Below are 15,639 nucleotides of genomic sequence, written 5' to 3' on the forward strand. Positions count from 1 at the left end.
TGAAATTTTTGAATTAATATAACTAGTTTATTTTTAGTAAATACTTAGTTGAACTGGTTGAATTAATATAACTAGTTTATTTTTAGTAAATGTTTAGTTAAACTAGTTGAATTAATATATAGAACTAGTTTATTTTTAGTAAATGCTTAGTTGAACTAGTTGAATTAATATAACTAGTTTATTTTTAGTAAATGTTTAGTTGAACTAGTTGAATTAATATATAGAACTAGTTTATTTTTAGTAAATGCTTAGTTGAACTAATTGAATTAATATAACTAGTTTATTTTTAGCGAATGCTTAGTTGAATTAATAGAAATAGTTGAATTAATTGAATTAGTAAGTGTTTAATGTTTCGCCTAATATGAACATAGGAAATGTCGTCTGACGACAGAAAAAATTTCATTATGTGCGAATACTGTGAAGACCAGCGCGGCCAGTGCGACAGAAATTTCCTTGTTGATGGTAGGCGATTCAGCATCAAGCTGGATGGGACCTTCGAATTCGATATAGTAAGTCACAACGACAAGTCTGTTTTCGTAATTAAGCATGACTTATATATATGCTTCATTTGTCTGACTTATAATTTTTAATTTTCACTATTCTATAGCGCATCCCCTGCCATGCAAGAATTTTTGTCTTGGATAAGATAGGTTTCAAAGATATGGAAACTATGGAGGTAAAGAGAGTTTACCTGAAAACTGGGCATGATGGTTATACTTTCAACGTCAAAGTATACAATGCACACACATACACCTATTTTGAGCAAAACTTGGCAAGCACTATGCAAGGCTTATGCATTTGAGCTTGGTATGATCATCACCTTTTGATATTCGTTCGGAAGATGATATTGAAGGTAATAGAAACATATGGGTCGATGTGCAGACGCCTCCAGTTCTACCATTATGTGAGTTCTTCTCAACTATATTTTTGTCTTTGATATTGCTTATTCAAAAATAATTGAAAACTAATTTCTATTGACAACTTATCTCCATTCAACCAAACATGTCGGTAGACAGGACTTACTACTGTCCCGGAGCTGAACTAAACTGCGAGGAGATAAGTCATTATATTTCATGGCTTGAGGATCTTCATACTGTCAAGACAAATTTTCTTCCTGCACTTAGAAATATTAGTACTCAAAATGTGCGACCAATAGTGATGGTATTGAACTACGGTCACATCTATTTAGGAATGATGGTAAGATTTTTAATATTTGTCCTCAGTGCATCTTTTGCATACATAATTTCTCTGCTAAACTATCATTGCTAAGTATATTAATTAAGTACTATACGATGTTCTTCAACAGGGACTCCCGATGACAGTTGTGCCTCAGGGGATCGAGACTAAAGGTCGCATGTCAATTGTTAGCTTACGATCAAGATATCCTGCATTGCACATTAATACATTCAGGATTTCTAGAAGCGATGAATGCTTAATAGTGAAAGATTGGAGGAAAATTGTTAACGATCGCAGAGAAGTACTAGAGGGCAGCAATGAGAAGCGCAACCCACGACTAGGAGACAGGTTCATCGACATGCTCCAATTTGATGAATCGGAAGAGTTATACATGTTCTATGCTATTTTACCAGAGAGAGAGTAGCTAGCAGGAGTGATTTAGCTAGTTCATGCTGCTCTGAGTACTTGTCCTTTCATGTCCGTGTTCTTCATTCTGAACTTAAGTGATTTGCTTTTGTGGTGTTATATATGAATGCTTAAAATATCATGACAATCATGTTTAACTCGATGATTATAAGTGAATGTGTCTTCTTTAAGCTAGTAGTGCTGGTGGTGATTAGATATATATATAGCTAGCGGTAATGCATGACTATGATGATTAATATGATGATGATAATGAGTTATTATATTATTTAATGAAAGGAACCGCAGATTAGTTTCAGCTGGATGGATCCTACCTAAGTGATCAAGTATATGTCATATCCGTATATATTATAGTTGATCAAGTATAATTAATATGGATATGTCATATACTTGATCACTTAGCTAGCTATCCAATGCATCCAGTCGAAACTAATCCGCGGTACTTTCACCTAATGATTTAACAACTCATTATAATGTGAAACAATCACTAAATTAAATTGAAAACACAAAATTAAAGAAAAAATTAAAAAAAAACACCCAAACATTTAGTACCGGTTGGTGTTACCAACCGGTAATAATGCCCTACACGCAAACGGGTCTGGCTTGTGCCACGTTGTGGCACTTTAGCGCCGGTTCGTGACGAACCGGTACTAAGGGGGGGGGGGGCCTTTAGTCCCCACTCTTTAGTGCCGGTTGGCGAACCGGCACTAAAGGCCTTCACGAACCGGCACTAAAGGCCGGTTCTGCACTAGTGGGTTCTTGCTGCTCAGCGCCGCAATGGCTGTCGCTTCGTTGGCTCCAATGTTGAACAGAAAGTGAATCAGGCCTTGCGGAAACACAAACACGTCTCCTTTGTTCAGAACTTTTGAGAACAACTTGTTCTCGGGGTTGGAGGTGACAAAACCAACATAAAGCGAGCCTTCCAGCACTGTCAGGATTTCGGTTGCGCGGAGATGGATGTGGAGTGGATTTTGACCATAGGGTGCATAATCAACACGGGCCAGGGAGATGCCCAAAGTGTTCAAGCCAGCAATCTGCGCAACATTAACTGCGGCCATGGTGGAGCCTTGCTTGTTGCTCGTGTTCCCGGCCATGTGAAGGCCAGAGAAGTAGAAGTCTTCTACCATGGCAGTCTTTGGGTCTTTGCATGCAAATCCGTTGACGAAAACTGCACATATACATATACAGATTTTCAAGAGTTAGCAACTACACATTGGCACCAATAAGTAACTTGAACATTTCACCGCAGGCATGCATGCATGCTAATGTTGCGTGTTTGCTTATACATACCTTGGGATGTTCTGTCAGCGACACAGAAATCCTGGAGTTGGCCTGGGTCGGAGGCAAGAGCACGAGAAGTGGACAGAGCGAATAGGGCAAGGAGGAAGAACTGTGCTGCCATTTGGATACCAATGTTGATTCTCTGAAAATCAGGTGTGTTTGATCAAGTAGAGAGAGAGAACGAATTATTGTGCTACGTACTGCTTGTGGCTTCGAAGGGTTGGAGACCGGGTTATATAGGCATGGAAGAGGTAGCTTTTCTGTTGGGACGTTAACGCATGTGGCTACGAAGAAAATCTTCTTATATCTAATTTATAATAAGGGAGTAAGAAGGAAAAAGTATAAAGCGTGTTCCTAGCAGGCGGCAGGCCTGCTTTCGACGGCTAACTAATTGATCCCACTCCCGTCTATATTGTATGCGGTTTGAACAAGTGGGAAATCCTATTTGGCGCTGCAGGCGCCCGTTTATGCGTATTTTGCAAACGGGCGCCTGCAGCCAACCAAGCTGGGCCGGCCCATCTCACCCTGTTCTCTTTCTGTATTCTAGACAGCAAAAAGTGCGTCCCCGCGGAGGATCAAACTAGGCACCTCTACTTCGAGCTAACGGAGACAAACCACCACGCCACCATGACCAACGTGGTGACTAGCATCCTCTTAATTTTTTTCTTCGTTTAACTTTCCTTTTTTTCCTTTTCCTTTTTCAGTTTATGTTTTTCGTTTTTTTCTTTTCTTCTTCCTGGCTCAATGATTTTTTTATAATTCGTGAACTTTTTCTTCATATCGATGAACTTTTTTTCAAATGTGCTGAACTTTTTTCAGATTCGATGAACTTTTTTCATATTTAATGAACTTATTTTTTCAAATTCGATGAACCTTTTTCATATTTGATGAACTTTTTTTCAAATTTACTGAACTTTCTTTCAAATTCAATGAACTTTTTTCAGATTTAATGATTTTTTTTTCAAATTTGATGAACTTTTTTCGTATTCGATGAACTTTTTTTCAAATTCAACAAACATTTTATTAATTTTATGAACGTTTTTTTTCAAATTGATGAACTTTTTTCAATTTTGTAGGTTTTTTTTTGATAATCCATGAACATTTATTTTTCAATTTGAATGAACTTTTTTTCAAAATCGATGAACTTTTTTCAAATTGATGAACTTTTCTTCAAAAATGATACCTTTTCCAAATCCATGAACCTTTTCTTATCACAATTTGTTTTCCAAAAATTTGAAGGATACAGTAGATGGTTATCTGCAACAAATAGCGTTGCGGCAGTTTTATTAGGTATTTCAGACCGTTACAAATTGCTCAATGCCGTTAGCTCCAGTGGTTAGCGAGCTCGAAGGTGGAATGAAGGTTGTGAGTTCGATTCCTGTATCTGACAATTCTTTTGGGATTTTTCCATGCGAGTTCGCTGGCCAACGCACTTTCGTGGGCCGGCCCAACATGCAGGGCGCGTGGGCGCTGGATCTCCTAGCCGGCGCTTAAGGCGCCAACTAGGAGCTCCCTGAACAAGTCGTCCTCGTATTTGTACTATCTCTCTTGTCTTTTTTTTTGCGTCGAATTCAGGACTTTATTAACGTAAAATCATAGTGTTACAATCTGCCCGCAGGCTAGAAACCAGAAACTCAGGGCTTGCATCAAGCCAACTCTCGGTGCCATCAAGTGTGCTAGCTAGACGAACACACTGATGCGTCGGAATATTACTTTCCCTACTGACATGAGTAACAGAAAGTGAAGCAAAGGAAGCACCGATGTCCTCTAATTCGGTCAAGATAGGCGCTGCAACTGAATGAGTGTTGTTGCGCGAGTTCCATAGATCAACTAGCTCCAAGCAGTCGATCTCCATGATAAAACCACGTAGTTGCGCAAAGATCATCCCGTCTCGAAAAGCAAGCAACTCTGCGATGAAGGGATCCGTTATGCCAACCAGTGGCTTGCACCAGGCACCAAGGAACCCAAAGTGCGATCTAGCCACACCTCCCGCTCCCCCCTTCATATCCTCGGCATTGAGCGCGCCGTCAGTGTTTATAGTGACCCACCCGGCCTCGGGTGGCCTCCAGCATTGTCTAGCCCTCAATCTCCTTCGCGAGGAAGGAAATTCCAAGATCGCCAAAGTCTCATGTACCCATTTCAATGCTTGTACGCGGTCGTAACCATCGCGATCGTGAGTCCAGCAATTCCGTGATGACCATATGCTATGCATTATGGTAATAATCTTGCATCTTTCCTCATCAATGAACATAGAGTCAAGCAATATGTCACGTGTCCACGTGTCTGGGTGCAAGCGTGGAAGATGTAGCTGAAATATGTCCCTTGCCGCAGCCCAGAAAGCCCTTGCATGAGTGCAATGGATCAGAGCATGTTGCATGTTGCATATGTTGATAGAGGCATCCGGGTGAGCGTTCATGCACCGTGGGTTAACCACCTACTATTTGCTGACGACAGTTTGATTTTCCTCAGTGCAAAGCCCCAAAGCACAGAGAGGCTCAATGATATTCTCCGAATATACGCTGAATGTTCCGGCCAGGCAGTAAACAGGGAGAAGAGCTCGATCTATTTCAGTGGCAATACGGGACAGCCCCTACAACAGAGTCTGAAGCAATCTCTTGGTATTTATGTAGAAGCTTTCTCTTAATGTTATTTGGGACTCTCGACTGCGATTGGACAAATCACCAGTGGGACTTTTGATCACATGGTGGAAAGATGTCGTGACAAAATGCGGGGTTGGTCAGAGCGAAACATGGCTTGTGCAGCTAGGGAGGTTCTTCTCAAGACAGTCGTCCATTCGATCCCCACCTTCAGTATGAGTTGTTTTCTCTTGACTAAGAAAGTTTGCAAGTCGATCACTTCATGCATGGCTAAGTACTGGTGGGGCAGCTCGATCGACAAGCGCTCCCTCCATTGGCTCTCTTGGGACAAGTTAGAGGTGCCAAAAGTGAAGGGCGGCATGGGTTTCCGCAACATGCATTCGTTCAATTTAGCGATGCTTGGTATTTATGTAGAAGCTTTCTCTTAACATTATTTGGGACTCCCGACTGCGATTGGACAAATCACCAGTGGGACTTTTGATCACATGGTGGAAAGATGTCGTGACAAAATGCGGGGTTGGTCAGAGCGAAACATGGCTTGTGCAGCTAGGGAGGTTCTTCTCAAGACAGTCGTCCAGTCGATCCCCACCTTCAGTATGAGCTGTTTTCTCTTGACTAAGAAAGTTTGCAAGTCGATCACTTCATGCATGGCTAAGTACTGGTGGGGCAGCTCGATCGACAAGCGCTCCCTCCATTAGCTCTCTTGGGACAAGTTAGAGGTGCCAAAAGTGAAGGGCGGCATGGGTCTCCGCAACATGCATTCGTTCAATTTAGCGATGCTTGGGAAACACGGCTGGCGCCTTCTCACAAGACCGGACTCTTTGTGTGCAAGGGTTTTGAAGGCAAATATTACCCTCACACAGATTTTCTCAATGTGACATTACCGGCCAGAGCTTCAGCAACCTGGAAGGCAATTGTAGCAGGGCGAGAAGTACTACAGGTTGGCCTCATTCACCGAGTTGGAGATGGCTCGACTATCTCAACTTGGACAGATAGCTGGATTCCGACCACGACCACTCTGAAACCTACGGGGCGCCTCGGCACTGCTCCTCTCACCAGGGTTTCAGACCTCATCGATGAGTATACGGGGAACTGGAATGAACAAATTATCCGTCAGAATTTCTTGCACCCGGATGCGGTAGCCACCCTAAATATACCACTTAATCCGGCGGGTGTCGAAAATACTTTGGCTTGGGCTTTGGAGAAGTCGGGCATCTACACTGTAAAATCAGCGTATCGATCTCTTGTGACTCACAACGAGCTGGGCTCTTTAGAGGAAGGGACGATTACAGAATCTTCATCAGCTAACAAACAGTTTGTGGACTGCTCTTTGGCGACTACAAGTCGTTCCCAAAGTCCGGGTTTTTTGGTGGAGAGTTCTCCGCGGGATTCTCCCTGACTCGACTACCCTGCGTTATTGACACATCAAGCAGGTGGGACTATCTCTCTTGTCTCACCAGATGGAATTGGCTTCAACCTATTATTATGAGTGCTCCCATGCGTACAGCAACCCCTGAAAAGCTTTTTAATTTTTTTTCCATCCTCAGGTTGATTAGCTAAGGATAATCTGAATTAGATGGCTGACTGATTTGTCCCTAACCTGCATACCTATCCATCTGACGGCCTAAAGTCTAGATATAAAAAGTTTGAACCGGTCTCTATGATTCCTTCTCCTACTGTCAGAACCACGGGCTCTGCCAAATGGCAGGCGCACGTGCTCCGTAAATTTGTTCAAGCTCCTGTTTTTATCAAGATTTTCATGTCCCAAAGTTTTAGGAACTATATAACAATTCCATTGGCCATTTATATTCTTTCTTTCTCCTTTTGTGCGAATATTCTTTCTTTGTTTCTTTGTTTCTCCTTTTGTTTCTTCTACTAGCTAGTAGTTGGAGGATACAGTAGAAAGATACCTTACATTATTTTTTTACTTTAGTTTATCAAAAGTAGAATTTTTGAATCATTATAAAATATGTACCAAACCCTTAATATCTGTTGAGTTCAAACTTAAGAAAGATAATGAAATTGATTCATGCAATTTTCTCAACATGCTAGAGATATACGATCCTTGTAAGTTTGTGCTCCAAGTATTTTACTTGGGATTCCAGTTTGAGAATCTTTAGCTGAAATAATTTGTCCGAGTATATCGCGATCTAAGCACTAATGATCTACATTGTCTAAAAAAATTACTTTCCAATCGGGGAACGAAGATTGGGAATATGCCGCCCATAATTTTCGGTAAATGTGGTGTTATCTCTGTGTCAAGCGAGATAAATCTAAGTTCATTTCATACTCTGTCAAATTTTGGGGCCAGAGGTATTGCTGCAACCGGAGGTAGAGGCCTATTATTTTTGTTTCATGATGGATGGCATTGAAGGGAATGGATCTAAAATGTCACCTTCTATAGTAGTAAGATTTCAGGTTGAAATAGGTGGTGTTGAATGTTAGGTGTTTCTTGTAAGAATAATTAGCATCGATCATTGACCTTCCATAGTATGGTAATACTTAATATTATGTGATTTGATTCATGTTGCATGGTATATAGTTGGTTGTTCACCAATACACAAGGGGCGGCGTCGAAAAGATAGGCATATTGTACTGCTAGAGATAAGAACCCCTACCTACAGACTAGGATATCGCTCTGCTGCCAAAAAAAACTCCATCGTAGATGGTTATACCACATCACTGCGAATTTTACAATGATGTGGGTGACTTTGAAGACAAGCAAGTCTGAAAACCAATGTGTGATGTGTCTATCGCCAATAGGTACTCCATTTTTTGTGGTGGCAAAGGTGCTCCATCACAGATTGTTTTTTCATTCCAATCTTATCATGTCTTATATTTTAATAAAAAATCATATAGATAAGACATTTCACATGAATTCCAGGCCCGCGTGGTTGATATGAATTGTATGTATTGATATGATAATGTCCTTTGTGCTAGCGCATGGGTGTACACATACATTAGATCAAGGCTGTAGGCTTTCAAGGAATATTTTGATCGTCGAAAAAAATACGCCGAAGCTTAACTTCCCGAGGAGAACACAACGGTGAAACAGGATAATTCCGCCTTCCGTCAAGTAGGTTAGTCCCAAAAGCATATTTTTTTGAATAAAACCATAAGAAAATATACAATTGAACTTCAAAAGTTATAGGTACGTTGAAATTGCATTAGGTCTTGCCTCCTTTATTTTGTCGTGGTATGGCGGTGTTCGGTGTTCCACTCTCCTCCAAGTGGGTGTCCTCTCCGTGTACACGTACATTCTAGACCTTGTACAAGTAGGACTCGTATTCTCTTTCCAGGTACCCACAAGGCTTGCATCAAGAAACTCGGTATGTCTTCCAACTTTTCTTAGAAGAGTCTTCCAACTAAGTTGCTGGGTTCCGTGTGGGCTCCAGGGGCACGGATATAGCTGGGCTTGTATAACCCAAATATGATATATACGCACTACATGCATATGGGTAGTACTACTACCCATTGCCGAACCATATATGCAACAACAACATTGTATCGTCCCTCTGTTAGCATCTTCCTTTGTCTACATGAAAGGGAATAACTCGCATATTGGTGTCATATATATAAGAAGAGTTACATTAATACAATATCATCACTCTTATTGATTGTGTGTCTCAAACCTTGAAGGGATTCCTCCATTTTCTTTAGTTACCGGGCATCAAATTCGTGGTGTGCTGCCTAAGGACTTAACGTCGTTTGTATTCTAATGCATCGACATAGTACGTGGGTGTAGCATGCACGTATCTCACGTCGCATGCCCTCTTTTTTTTCTCGAAAATGAGGTTAAACCCCTGGCCACTGCATCAATATGATGCACACCTCTCATCACTTGTGATCAAATTGATTGACTTTGTTACGTACAATAGACCAAACACATGATCATTTGTTTTCCGCATACAAAGTTCTTGAATAAAACAAAGACACGCCCAACTATGATGAAACTTGCTAGGTTGCAGTTGGGTCAAGCCACGACCCATTCGATATTTCTTGTTTACTAACGAAGATCATAAAGAAAATAATAATTAGAAGAAGTAAAAACATTGCCATTTTTCTTCCATTGAATTATAGTATAAAGAAACACCCGGACAAAATCTTTAATGAAAAAACAAATTAATCAAATAAGAACATCACCAAATATAAATGTCTAGAACTGAGCTTGGACATGGTCTACAATTTTCTTGTCCACCTGGAAGGCTTTGGCAAGGATGTCATCTGAGGTTGATGGCGTCGATCCAAACACCGCATTGGCTATGGTGATCACTCCAGGGTTCTTGCTGCTGAGTGCCGCAATGGCTATCGCTTCTTTGTCTCCGGTGTTGAACTGAAAGTGAATCAGCCCTTGCGGAAACACAAACACGTCTCCTTTGTTTAGTACTTTTGAGAACAACTTGTTCTCGGGGTTTGAGGTCACGAAACCAACATAGAGTGAGCCCTCCAGCATTGTCAAGATCTCAGATGCGCGGGGATGGATGTGGGGTGGGTTTTGACCATAGGGTGCATAATCGACACGAGCGAGGGAGATGCCCAAAGTGTTCAAGCCAGGAATATGCGCAACGTTGACTGCGGACACAGCGGAGCCCTGCTTGTTGCTCATGTTCCCAGCCATGTGAAGGCCAAAGAAGAGGAAGTCTTCTACCACAACATTCTTTGGGTCTTTGCATGCAAATCCATTGACGAAAACTGCACATACATATACGCATTTTGAACAGTTAACAGCTACATATTGGCAAAAAGAAGTAACTCGATCATTTCACCACAAGTACGCATGCATGTGTGGTTATACATACCTTGGGATGTCCTGTCAGCGACGCAGAGATCCTGAAGCTGGCCTGGGTCAGAGGCAAGAGCACGAGAAGCCGACAGGGCCAAAAAGGCAAGGAGGAAGAACTTTGTGGCCATTTGGATGCCAAAATTAATTCTCACTAGATCAAGTGCGCTTTGGTCAAGTAGATAAAGAGCTATGCAAACTAGTTCTTGTGGTGCTTCTGAGGATTGGAGGAGACCGTTATATATAGGGGAAAGGGACGATGGAAGAGCTTTTGTGTTTGTTCCGTTGGGGCGCAAGTGGATATGAAGGAAATGGTCTTCACTAGTTCCCACCTGAGCAACGAGGAAGAAGTATAAAGCGTGTTCCTGGCAGGCCTGCCTACAACGGCCAACTAATTATACTTGTATATTCATGATTTGAAAAAGTCAATCGTACTTGTACCGGCTCTGTTGTCTCACCAGATGGAACTTGCGATGCAGCCACAACCTAGGCTGGCCATCAAACCTAGAGGCTCAAAACAGATTCAAAAAGGTGTGATGGAACCCGGGTGCCCCGACACCCTGTTAGGGTTCCTTTGATTCAAAGGATTTGCATAGGAATTTTGGAGGATTAGAATCCTTAGGAAATTTTCCTATATTGGTTGTTTGATTCATAGGATTGAATCCTATAGAATTTTTTCCTAAGGAATTTTTTGTACTACTTCCCATAGGATTTCTAGCATCCAGTCAAACATCTTTGAAAGAATCCTTCGTTTTTTCTATGATGCAATCAAACAACCTAAAATCCTATAGGATTGAGATGAGCATGACATTTCAATCCTATGTTTTTCCTATTTCCATGTTTTTACAATCCTGCGAATCAAAGAGGCCCTTATCCTGCTCGTCCAGCGACTTCAAGATTTGTGCCAGCCACAGTCCAGCTGCAGAGACTTTGCAGTAGAAGTGTAATTAGCAGGCTTTTTTAAGCAGAAAACAACGACGGGAGGAGAGACGGGTATGGCAGGACTAGGCCTGGCAGGAGGTCTTGTGGGCCAAGCTGGTTGGGTGATGGTTGAAGTGACAATACATTGACCACGGTGCATGTGCCCACTCGCACCACATGAGATTCCCATCTCTCTCTTCCCTCGCACTCCAACTCTCTGAAAAGTTATATTTAAATAAACTCTCTAAATTGCTTTAACATGCATGCGCAGCCACATGTTGTGCCTCTCTCCTAAAAACAGTCTCACATGCATGCACAAGTTCAGAAGTTCACGTGATCTGGACAACTCCACTTTTTTTCTGTAAAAATGCGGCAGCCAAAGCAAAGTAATAAATTGTTATTTTCTTGAGTGGCAGCAACAGAATAATAAATGAAGATGTGACGCACTTGTTTCTGTTTTTGTTTTCATGGCCAACATGTTGCATGCGACAATGCAGTGGCGGTGCCAGAAGTTCAATGTTGTGTAGTTAATTTGAAGTTGTGTAGTCAGATATATGGATTCCTATTTATTTTCTGCAAGATGTATACATGTATACATTGATTTTATCAAAAAGCTGGGTAGTCAACTGACTACCCAGCTTACATGTGGCTTCGCCACTGCGACAATGGTCTGGTGCTGACCGGCTGAAGGAATCTGTTCACAGACGTCTCTATCTTTTTGTTAGGTGGAATCAGCTACAGTGCGAGGTAGACCTGCTAATCAACTACATGCAACAGGACGTGGTATAGATCTCTAGGAACTGAGTTCTTGACGGACGGTGGAGATAAGAGGGTGCCTAGACACCCGGGTTCTGAAAAGACAGATTACTATGAGGAGCCATATGCAGGCTGCAGCCCCCGGAAAAACAACTAAAATGGTAGTTTTGTCCTATAGGTTGATTAGCTAAGGGCATGTACAATAATTGATAAGATAGTCTTATCTTAAGTTTTACATGTAATATAGAATGACATAAAAAATGTCTACAACGGTCATCTCTTAGCTTATCTTTAATAACTAGTCTTCCTAAAAACGTGGTAAGACATATTGTGCTAAGAGATCATCTCTTGTCTTCTCTTAAATAAAACAAGACAAGTCTTTTCTTATGAGTTCTCTCTCCTCCATCTCATTATTTAACCCACATTGTACTCCTAAGATAGCACCATTGTACATGCCCTAAGACTAGCTACAATGGGTAGCAACATAGACTAGTAACTGCTGGAATTTTGTCTATTTTGAGCCAGCCTAATAGCAGTTTCAGAAATTCCTAATAAATCCTAAAGGCCCACGCAGCCCATTCGTGCAAGGCAAGAGGTGGAACTAAAGTTTAGTCTCACATTGCTAGTTTAGAGGGAGTTGGACCTCTTTATAAGGGAGGTTCTTTCCCCACATGTATGAGCATGAGAACAAGAGGGACATCCACGCGCGCTCCTCCTCCGCCGCCCGCCTCGCCATGCCACGCCACCACGCGGGTTGCGGATTGTGGGAATGAGCCGAGCCGATGTCTAAATTTTTGCCACGCACGATGGGTACACGAACAGTCACACGGAAGCTGAAACGTTTTTGCTGTAGTGGAGATTGAATACGAACGACGCACCTCTTCGCCTGCTGCCTGTTCGCTTCGTCTTCCTTTGTTGCTTCACCTCCCGTCGCAGCCTGTTCACCTCTCTCTCCTGTGCCTATATAAGAAAGGTCGCTTCTCTCCAGAGAGACACATCAGAAAGACCATCTCCCTCTCGCCACCAAGTTCCTGAGCACTGCGCTGCTGCTACGTTCTTCCCCATCCCGGCTTGCGGCATGCACCGCAGGTCGGGACAGTAGGCCTCCGAAACCGCACCTTTTGAGTCCTGTACGGGAGAAGGGTGATAAGGTTTTTGGGGAGCGCTTCGCGCGACTACTGACTTCTTCGTCACGGACGTCCCGGACTCCGATGACTACTTCCCTGACGACGACTTCTTCCCCGACCTCCACGACCTCCTCGACGACATGGTTGGCGAGGACACCGACCCCAAGTCCAGCGCTTCTGTTGCTGCTGTCCCATACGTGTTCTTTCTCTTTCTATTAGAGGTCCTGCTACAGTTCCTTGTTCTATTATTTTCCCTAGATATGTTAGACTCTATTTCACATATGCAACTTGCTATACTGTCTGCTCTAGATATGTTTAGTTACGGTTCATATATGAAGATGCTATTTACCTTCTCTTTGTCAAATCACATGGCTTGTTTTATCACTACTATACTAGTCATGCTTTATCTAGTATTTCTGTTAATAAAATCATTCGGTAAATTGCTCATATTTCCAACAATCCAAAAAACCTTATGATAGGAAATTTACCCCAAGTGGTTTTGCTGCTTCCATGAGACCTCCTATGTTTGATGATATCCACTATAAGAGGTGGCACGTGAGAGCAGTCTTATGGTTTCAAACCATGGGTTGCTATGACGCCACTCTTGGCAAACCTGAAGGAGAGCATGATGCTCAACAGGCACAAGCTTTTCAGAAAATGGATACCTTGTTTAAGGATGCTCTCTTGAGTTTTCTTGGTGAGAACATAGTTGATGCTTATGCGTCAATTGATAATGGAAAAGATATGTGGGACGCACTTGAGGCCAAGTTTGGGGTCTCGGATGCTGGCACTAAGCTGTACATCATGGAGCAATTTTATGATTACAGGATGACTGAATAGCGCTCCGTGGTTGAGCAAGCTCATGAGATACAGTCATTTGCTAGAGAACTTGAGCACTTCAATTGTATCCTACTTGACAAGTTTATTGCTGGAGGTATCATCACTAAGCTTCCTCCACGTGGAGGAACTTTGCTACCTTACTGAAGCATAAGAGGCAGGAGTTTTCCGTTCCGAATCTCATTGGTACTCTTGATGTGGAAGAAAAGGCGAGAGCAAAGGACAACCGTGCTCGAGGTATTGAGGGAGGTTCTAGTGCCAATCTGGTACAGAAGAAGAACTTCCAGCCCCACAAGTTCAAGAACAGGGGCAAGTTTGATGGTAAAGCAAAGTTTGATAGGAAGAACAAGGCTGTGTAGCACACGAACTTCAAGAAGAAGAATGACAAGAAGAAAAGTGTTTGTCATGTGTGTGGGGATCCTGATCATTGGGCTCCTAGTTGCCCTAATCGCTATGACAAGCGTCATCCTGGGAAAGGCGGCAAGACCGCTAATGTTGTCATTGGAGACACTGACATGAAGGATGCTGGGTATGGTATATTTCTCACTATTCTTTCAGTATGTCATTCTCCTGATTGGTTGATTGACACGAGTGCTAATGTGCATGCATGCGGTGATATTTCCATGTTTTCGTCTTATCAGACCGCAGGGACTTCCACTGTGCTGATGGGAAACGGTTCAAGTGTTTCTGTTCGTGGTGTTGGCACGGTCGATCTGAAGTTTACTTTGGGGAAGATCGTGCGGCTGAAGAATGTGCAGTATGTCCCCTTAGTCAATAAAAATCTTGTTAGCGGATCTCTTCTGTGTAGAGATGGCTACATGCTTGTCTTTGAGTCGAATAAATTTGTAATATCCAAGTATGGAACCTTTGTCGGTAAAGGCTATGAGTCAGGAGGCCTGCTTTGTTTACCCTTGTTAGATGTTTGCAGTAAAGTTGTTAATCATGTTTGCAATAATAGTGAATCAAATGTGTGGCATTCACGTCTTTGTCATGTTAACTTTGGTTGCATGACACGGTTAGCAAAGTTGAACTTAATCCCTAGTTTCACCAATGTCAAGGGATCTAAGTGTCAAGTGTGTGTGCAAGCTAAGCAACCTCGTAAGTCTCATGTGACTGCGGAGACGAGAAATCTTGCACCACTAGAACTCATACATCCAGATATATGTGAAATGAATGGTGTTTTGACAAAAGGTAGAAAGAAGTATTTTATGACGTTAATTGATGACTCCACTAGATACTGTCATGTGTATCTTCTGAAATCAAAGGATGAGGCTTTGAACTATTTCAAGGTCTATAAAGCTGAAGAGGAAAACCAACTTGATCGAAAGATCAAGAGGCTTAGGTCCGATCGTGGTGGAGAGTGTTTCTCAAATGAATTTGATTCCTTTTGTGCGGAACATGGTATAATCCATGAGAGGACGCCTCCCTATTCACCTCGGTCAAATGGGGTGGCTGAAAGAAAGAACCGTACTCTAACTGATTTGGTTAACGCCATGTTAGACACATTGGGTCTCTCCAAGGCATGGTGGGGGGAGGCAATATTGACGGCATGTCATGGCCTAAACCGAGTTCCCACAAAGAACAAAGAGATAACTCCATTTGAGGAATGGGAGAAGAAAAGGTTAAAGCTCTCTTATCTATGAACCTGGGGTTGTTTGGCAAAAGTCAATGTGCCAATTCCAAAGAAGCAGAAGCTGGGACCAAAAACTGTGGATTGTGTTTTCCTAGGATATCCTTTTCA

At 42.2% G+C, this 15,639-nt stretch overlaps 2 protein-coding genes across 3 annotated transcripts in view; both read right to left on the minus strand.

Annotated features, from left to right (window-relative positions):
* LOC119301500 (putative germin-like protein 2-1) overlaps nucleotides 1-3,001 on the minus strand; it is a 7,464-nt gene extending 4,463 nt beyond the window's left edge. The window contains exons 1-2 of one of the 2 annotated variants that reach the window (XM_037578479.1): nucleotides 2,890-3,001; nucleotides 2,359-2,767 (exon numbers count right to left, since the gene is read on the minus strand). In XM_037578479.1, coding sequence (XP_037434376.1) covers nucleotides 2,359-2,767; nucleotides 2,890-3,001 — 521 coding nt within the window. Of the gene's footprint in view, nucleotides 1-2,346; nucleotides 2,768-2,889 lie in introns of both variants that reach the window. The other variant, XM_037578472.1, reaches the window with a different exon arrangement.
* A 6,632-nt stretch (nucleotides 3,002-9,633) lies between these two features.
* Nucleotides 9,634-10,388, minus strand: LOC119301513 (putative germin-like protein 2-1). The gene is made up of 2 exons (XM_037578493.1): nucleotides 10,277-10,388; nucleotides 9,634-10,169 (listed from the first exon to the last, which is right to left on the minus strand). Exons 1-2 carry the CDS (start codon nucleotides 10,386-10,388, stop codon nucleotides 9,634-9,636), a joined length of 648 nt encoding a protein of 215 aa, XP_037434390.1.
* Between the last annotated feature and the right edge of the window lie 5,251 nt (nucleotides 10,389-15,639).

This window comes from Triticum dicoccoides, chromosome 1B (assembly GCF_002162155.2).
Source record: "Triticum dicoccoides isolate Atlit2015 ecotype Zavitan chromosome 1B, WEW_v2.0, whole genome shotgun sequence".
NCBI lineage: Eukaryota > Viridiplantae > Streptophyta > Magnoliopsida > Poales > Poaceae > Triticum > Triticum dicoccoides.

Bases quoted from the DNA above. Each gene is read 5' to 3' on its own strand.
- LOC119301513 (XM_037578493.1), bottom strand. From the start codon at position 10,388: ATGGCCACAAAGTTCTTCCTCCTTGCCTTTTTGGCCCTGTCGGCTTCT. The intron at 10,170-10,276 runs GTATGTATAACC...ATGTATGTGCAG, and splicing joins CGCTGACAGGACATCCCAAG to TTTTCGTCAATGGATTTGCA.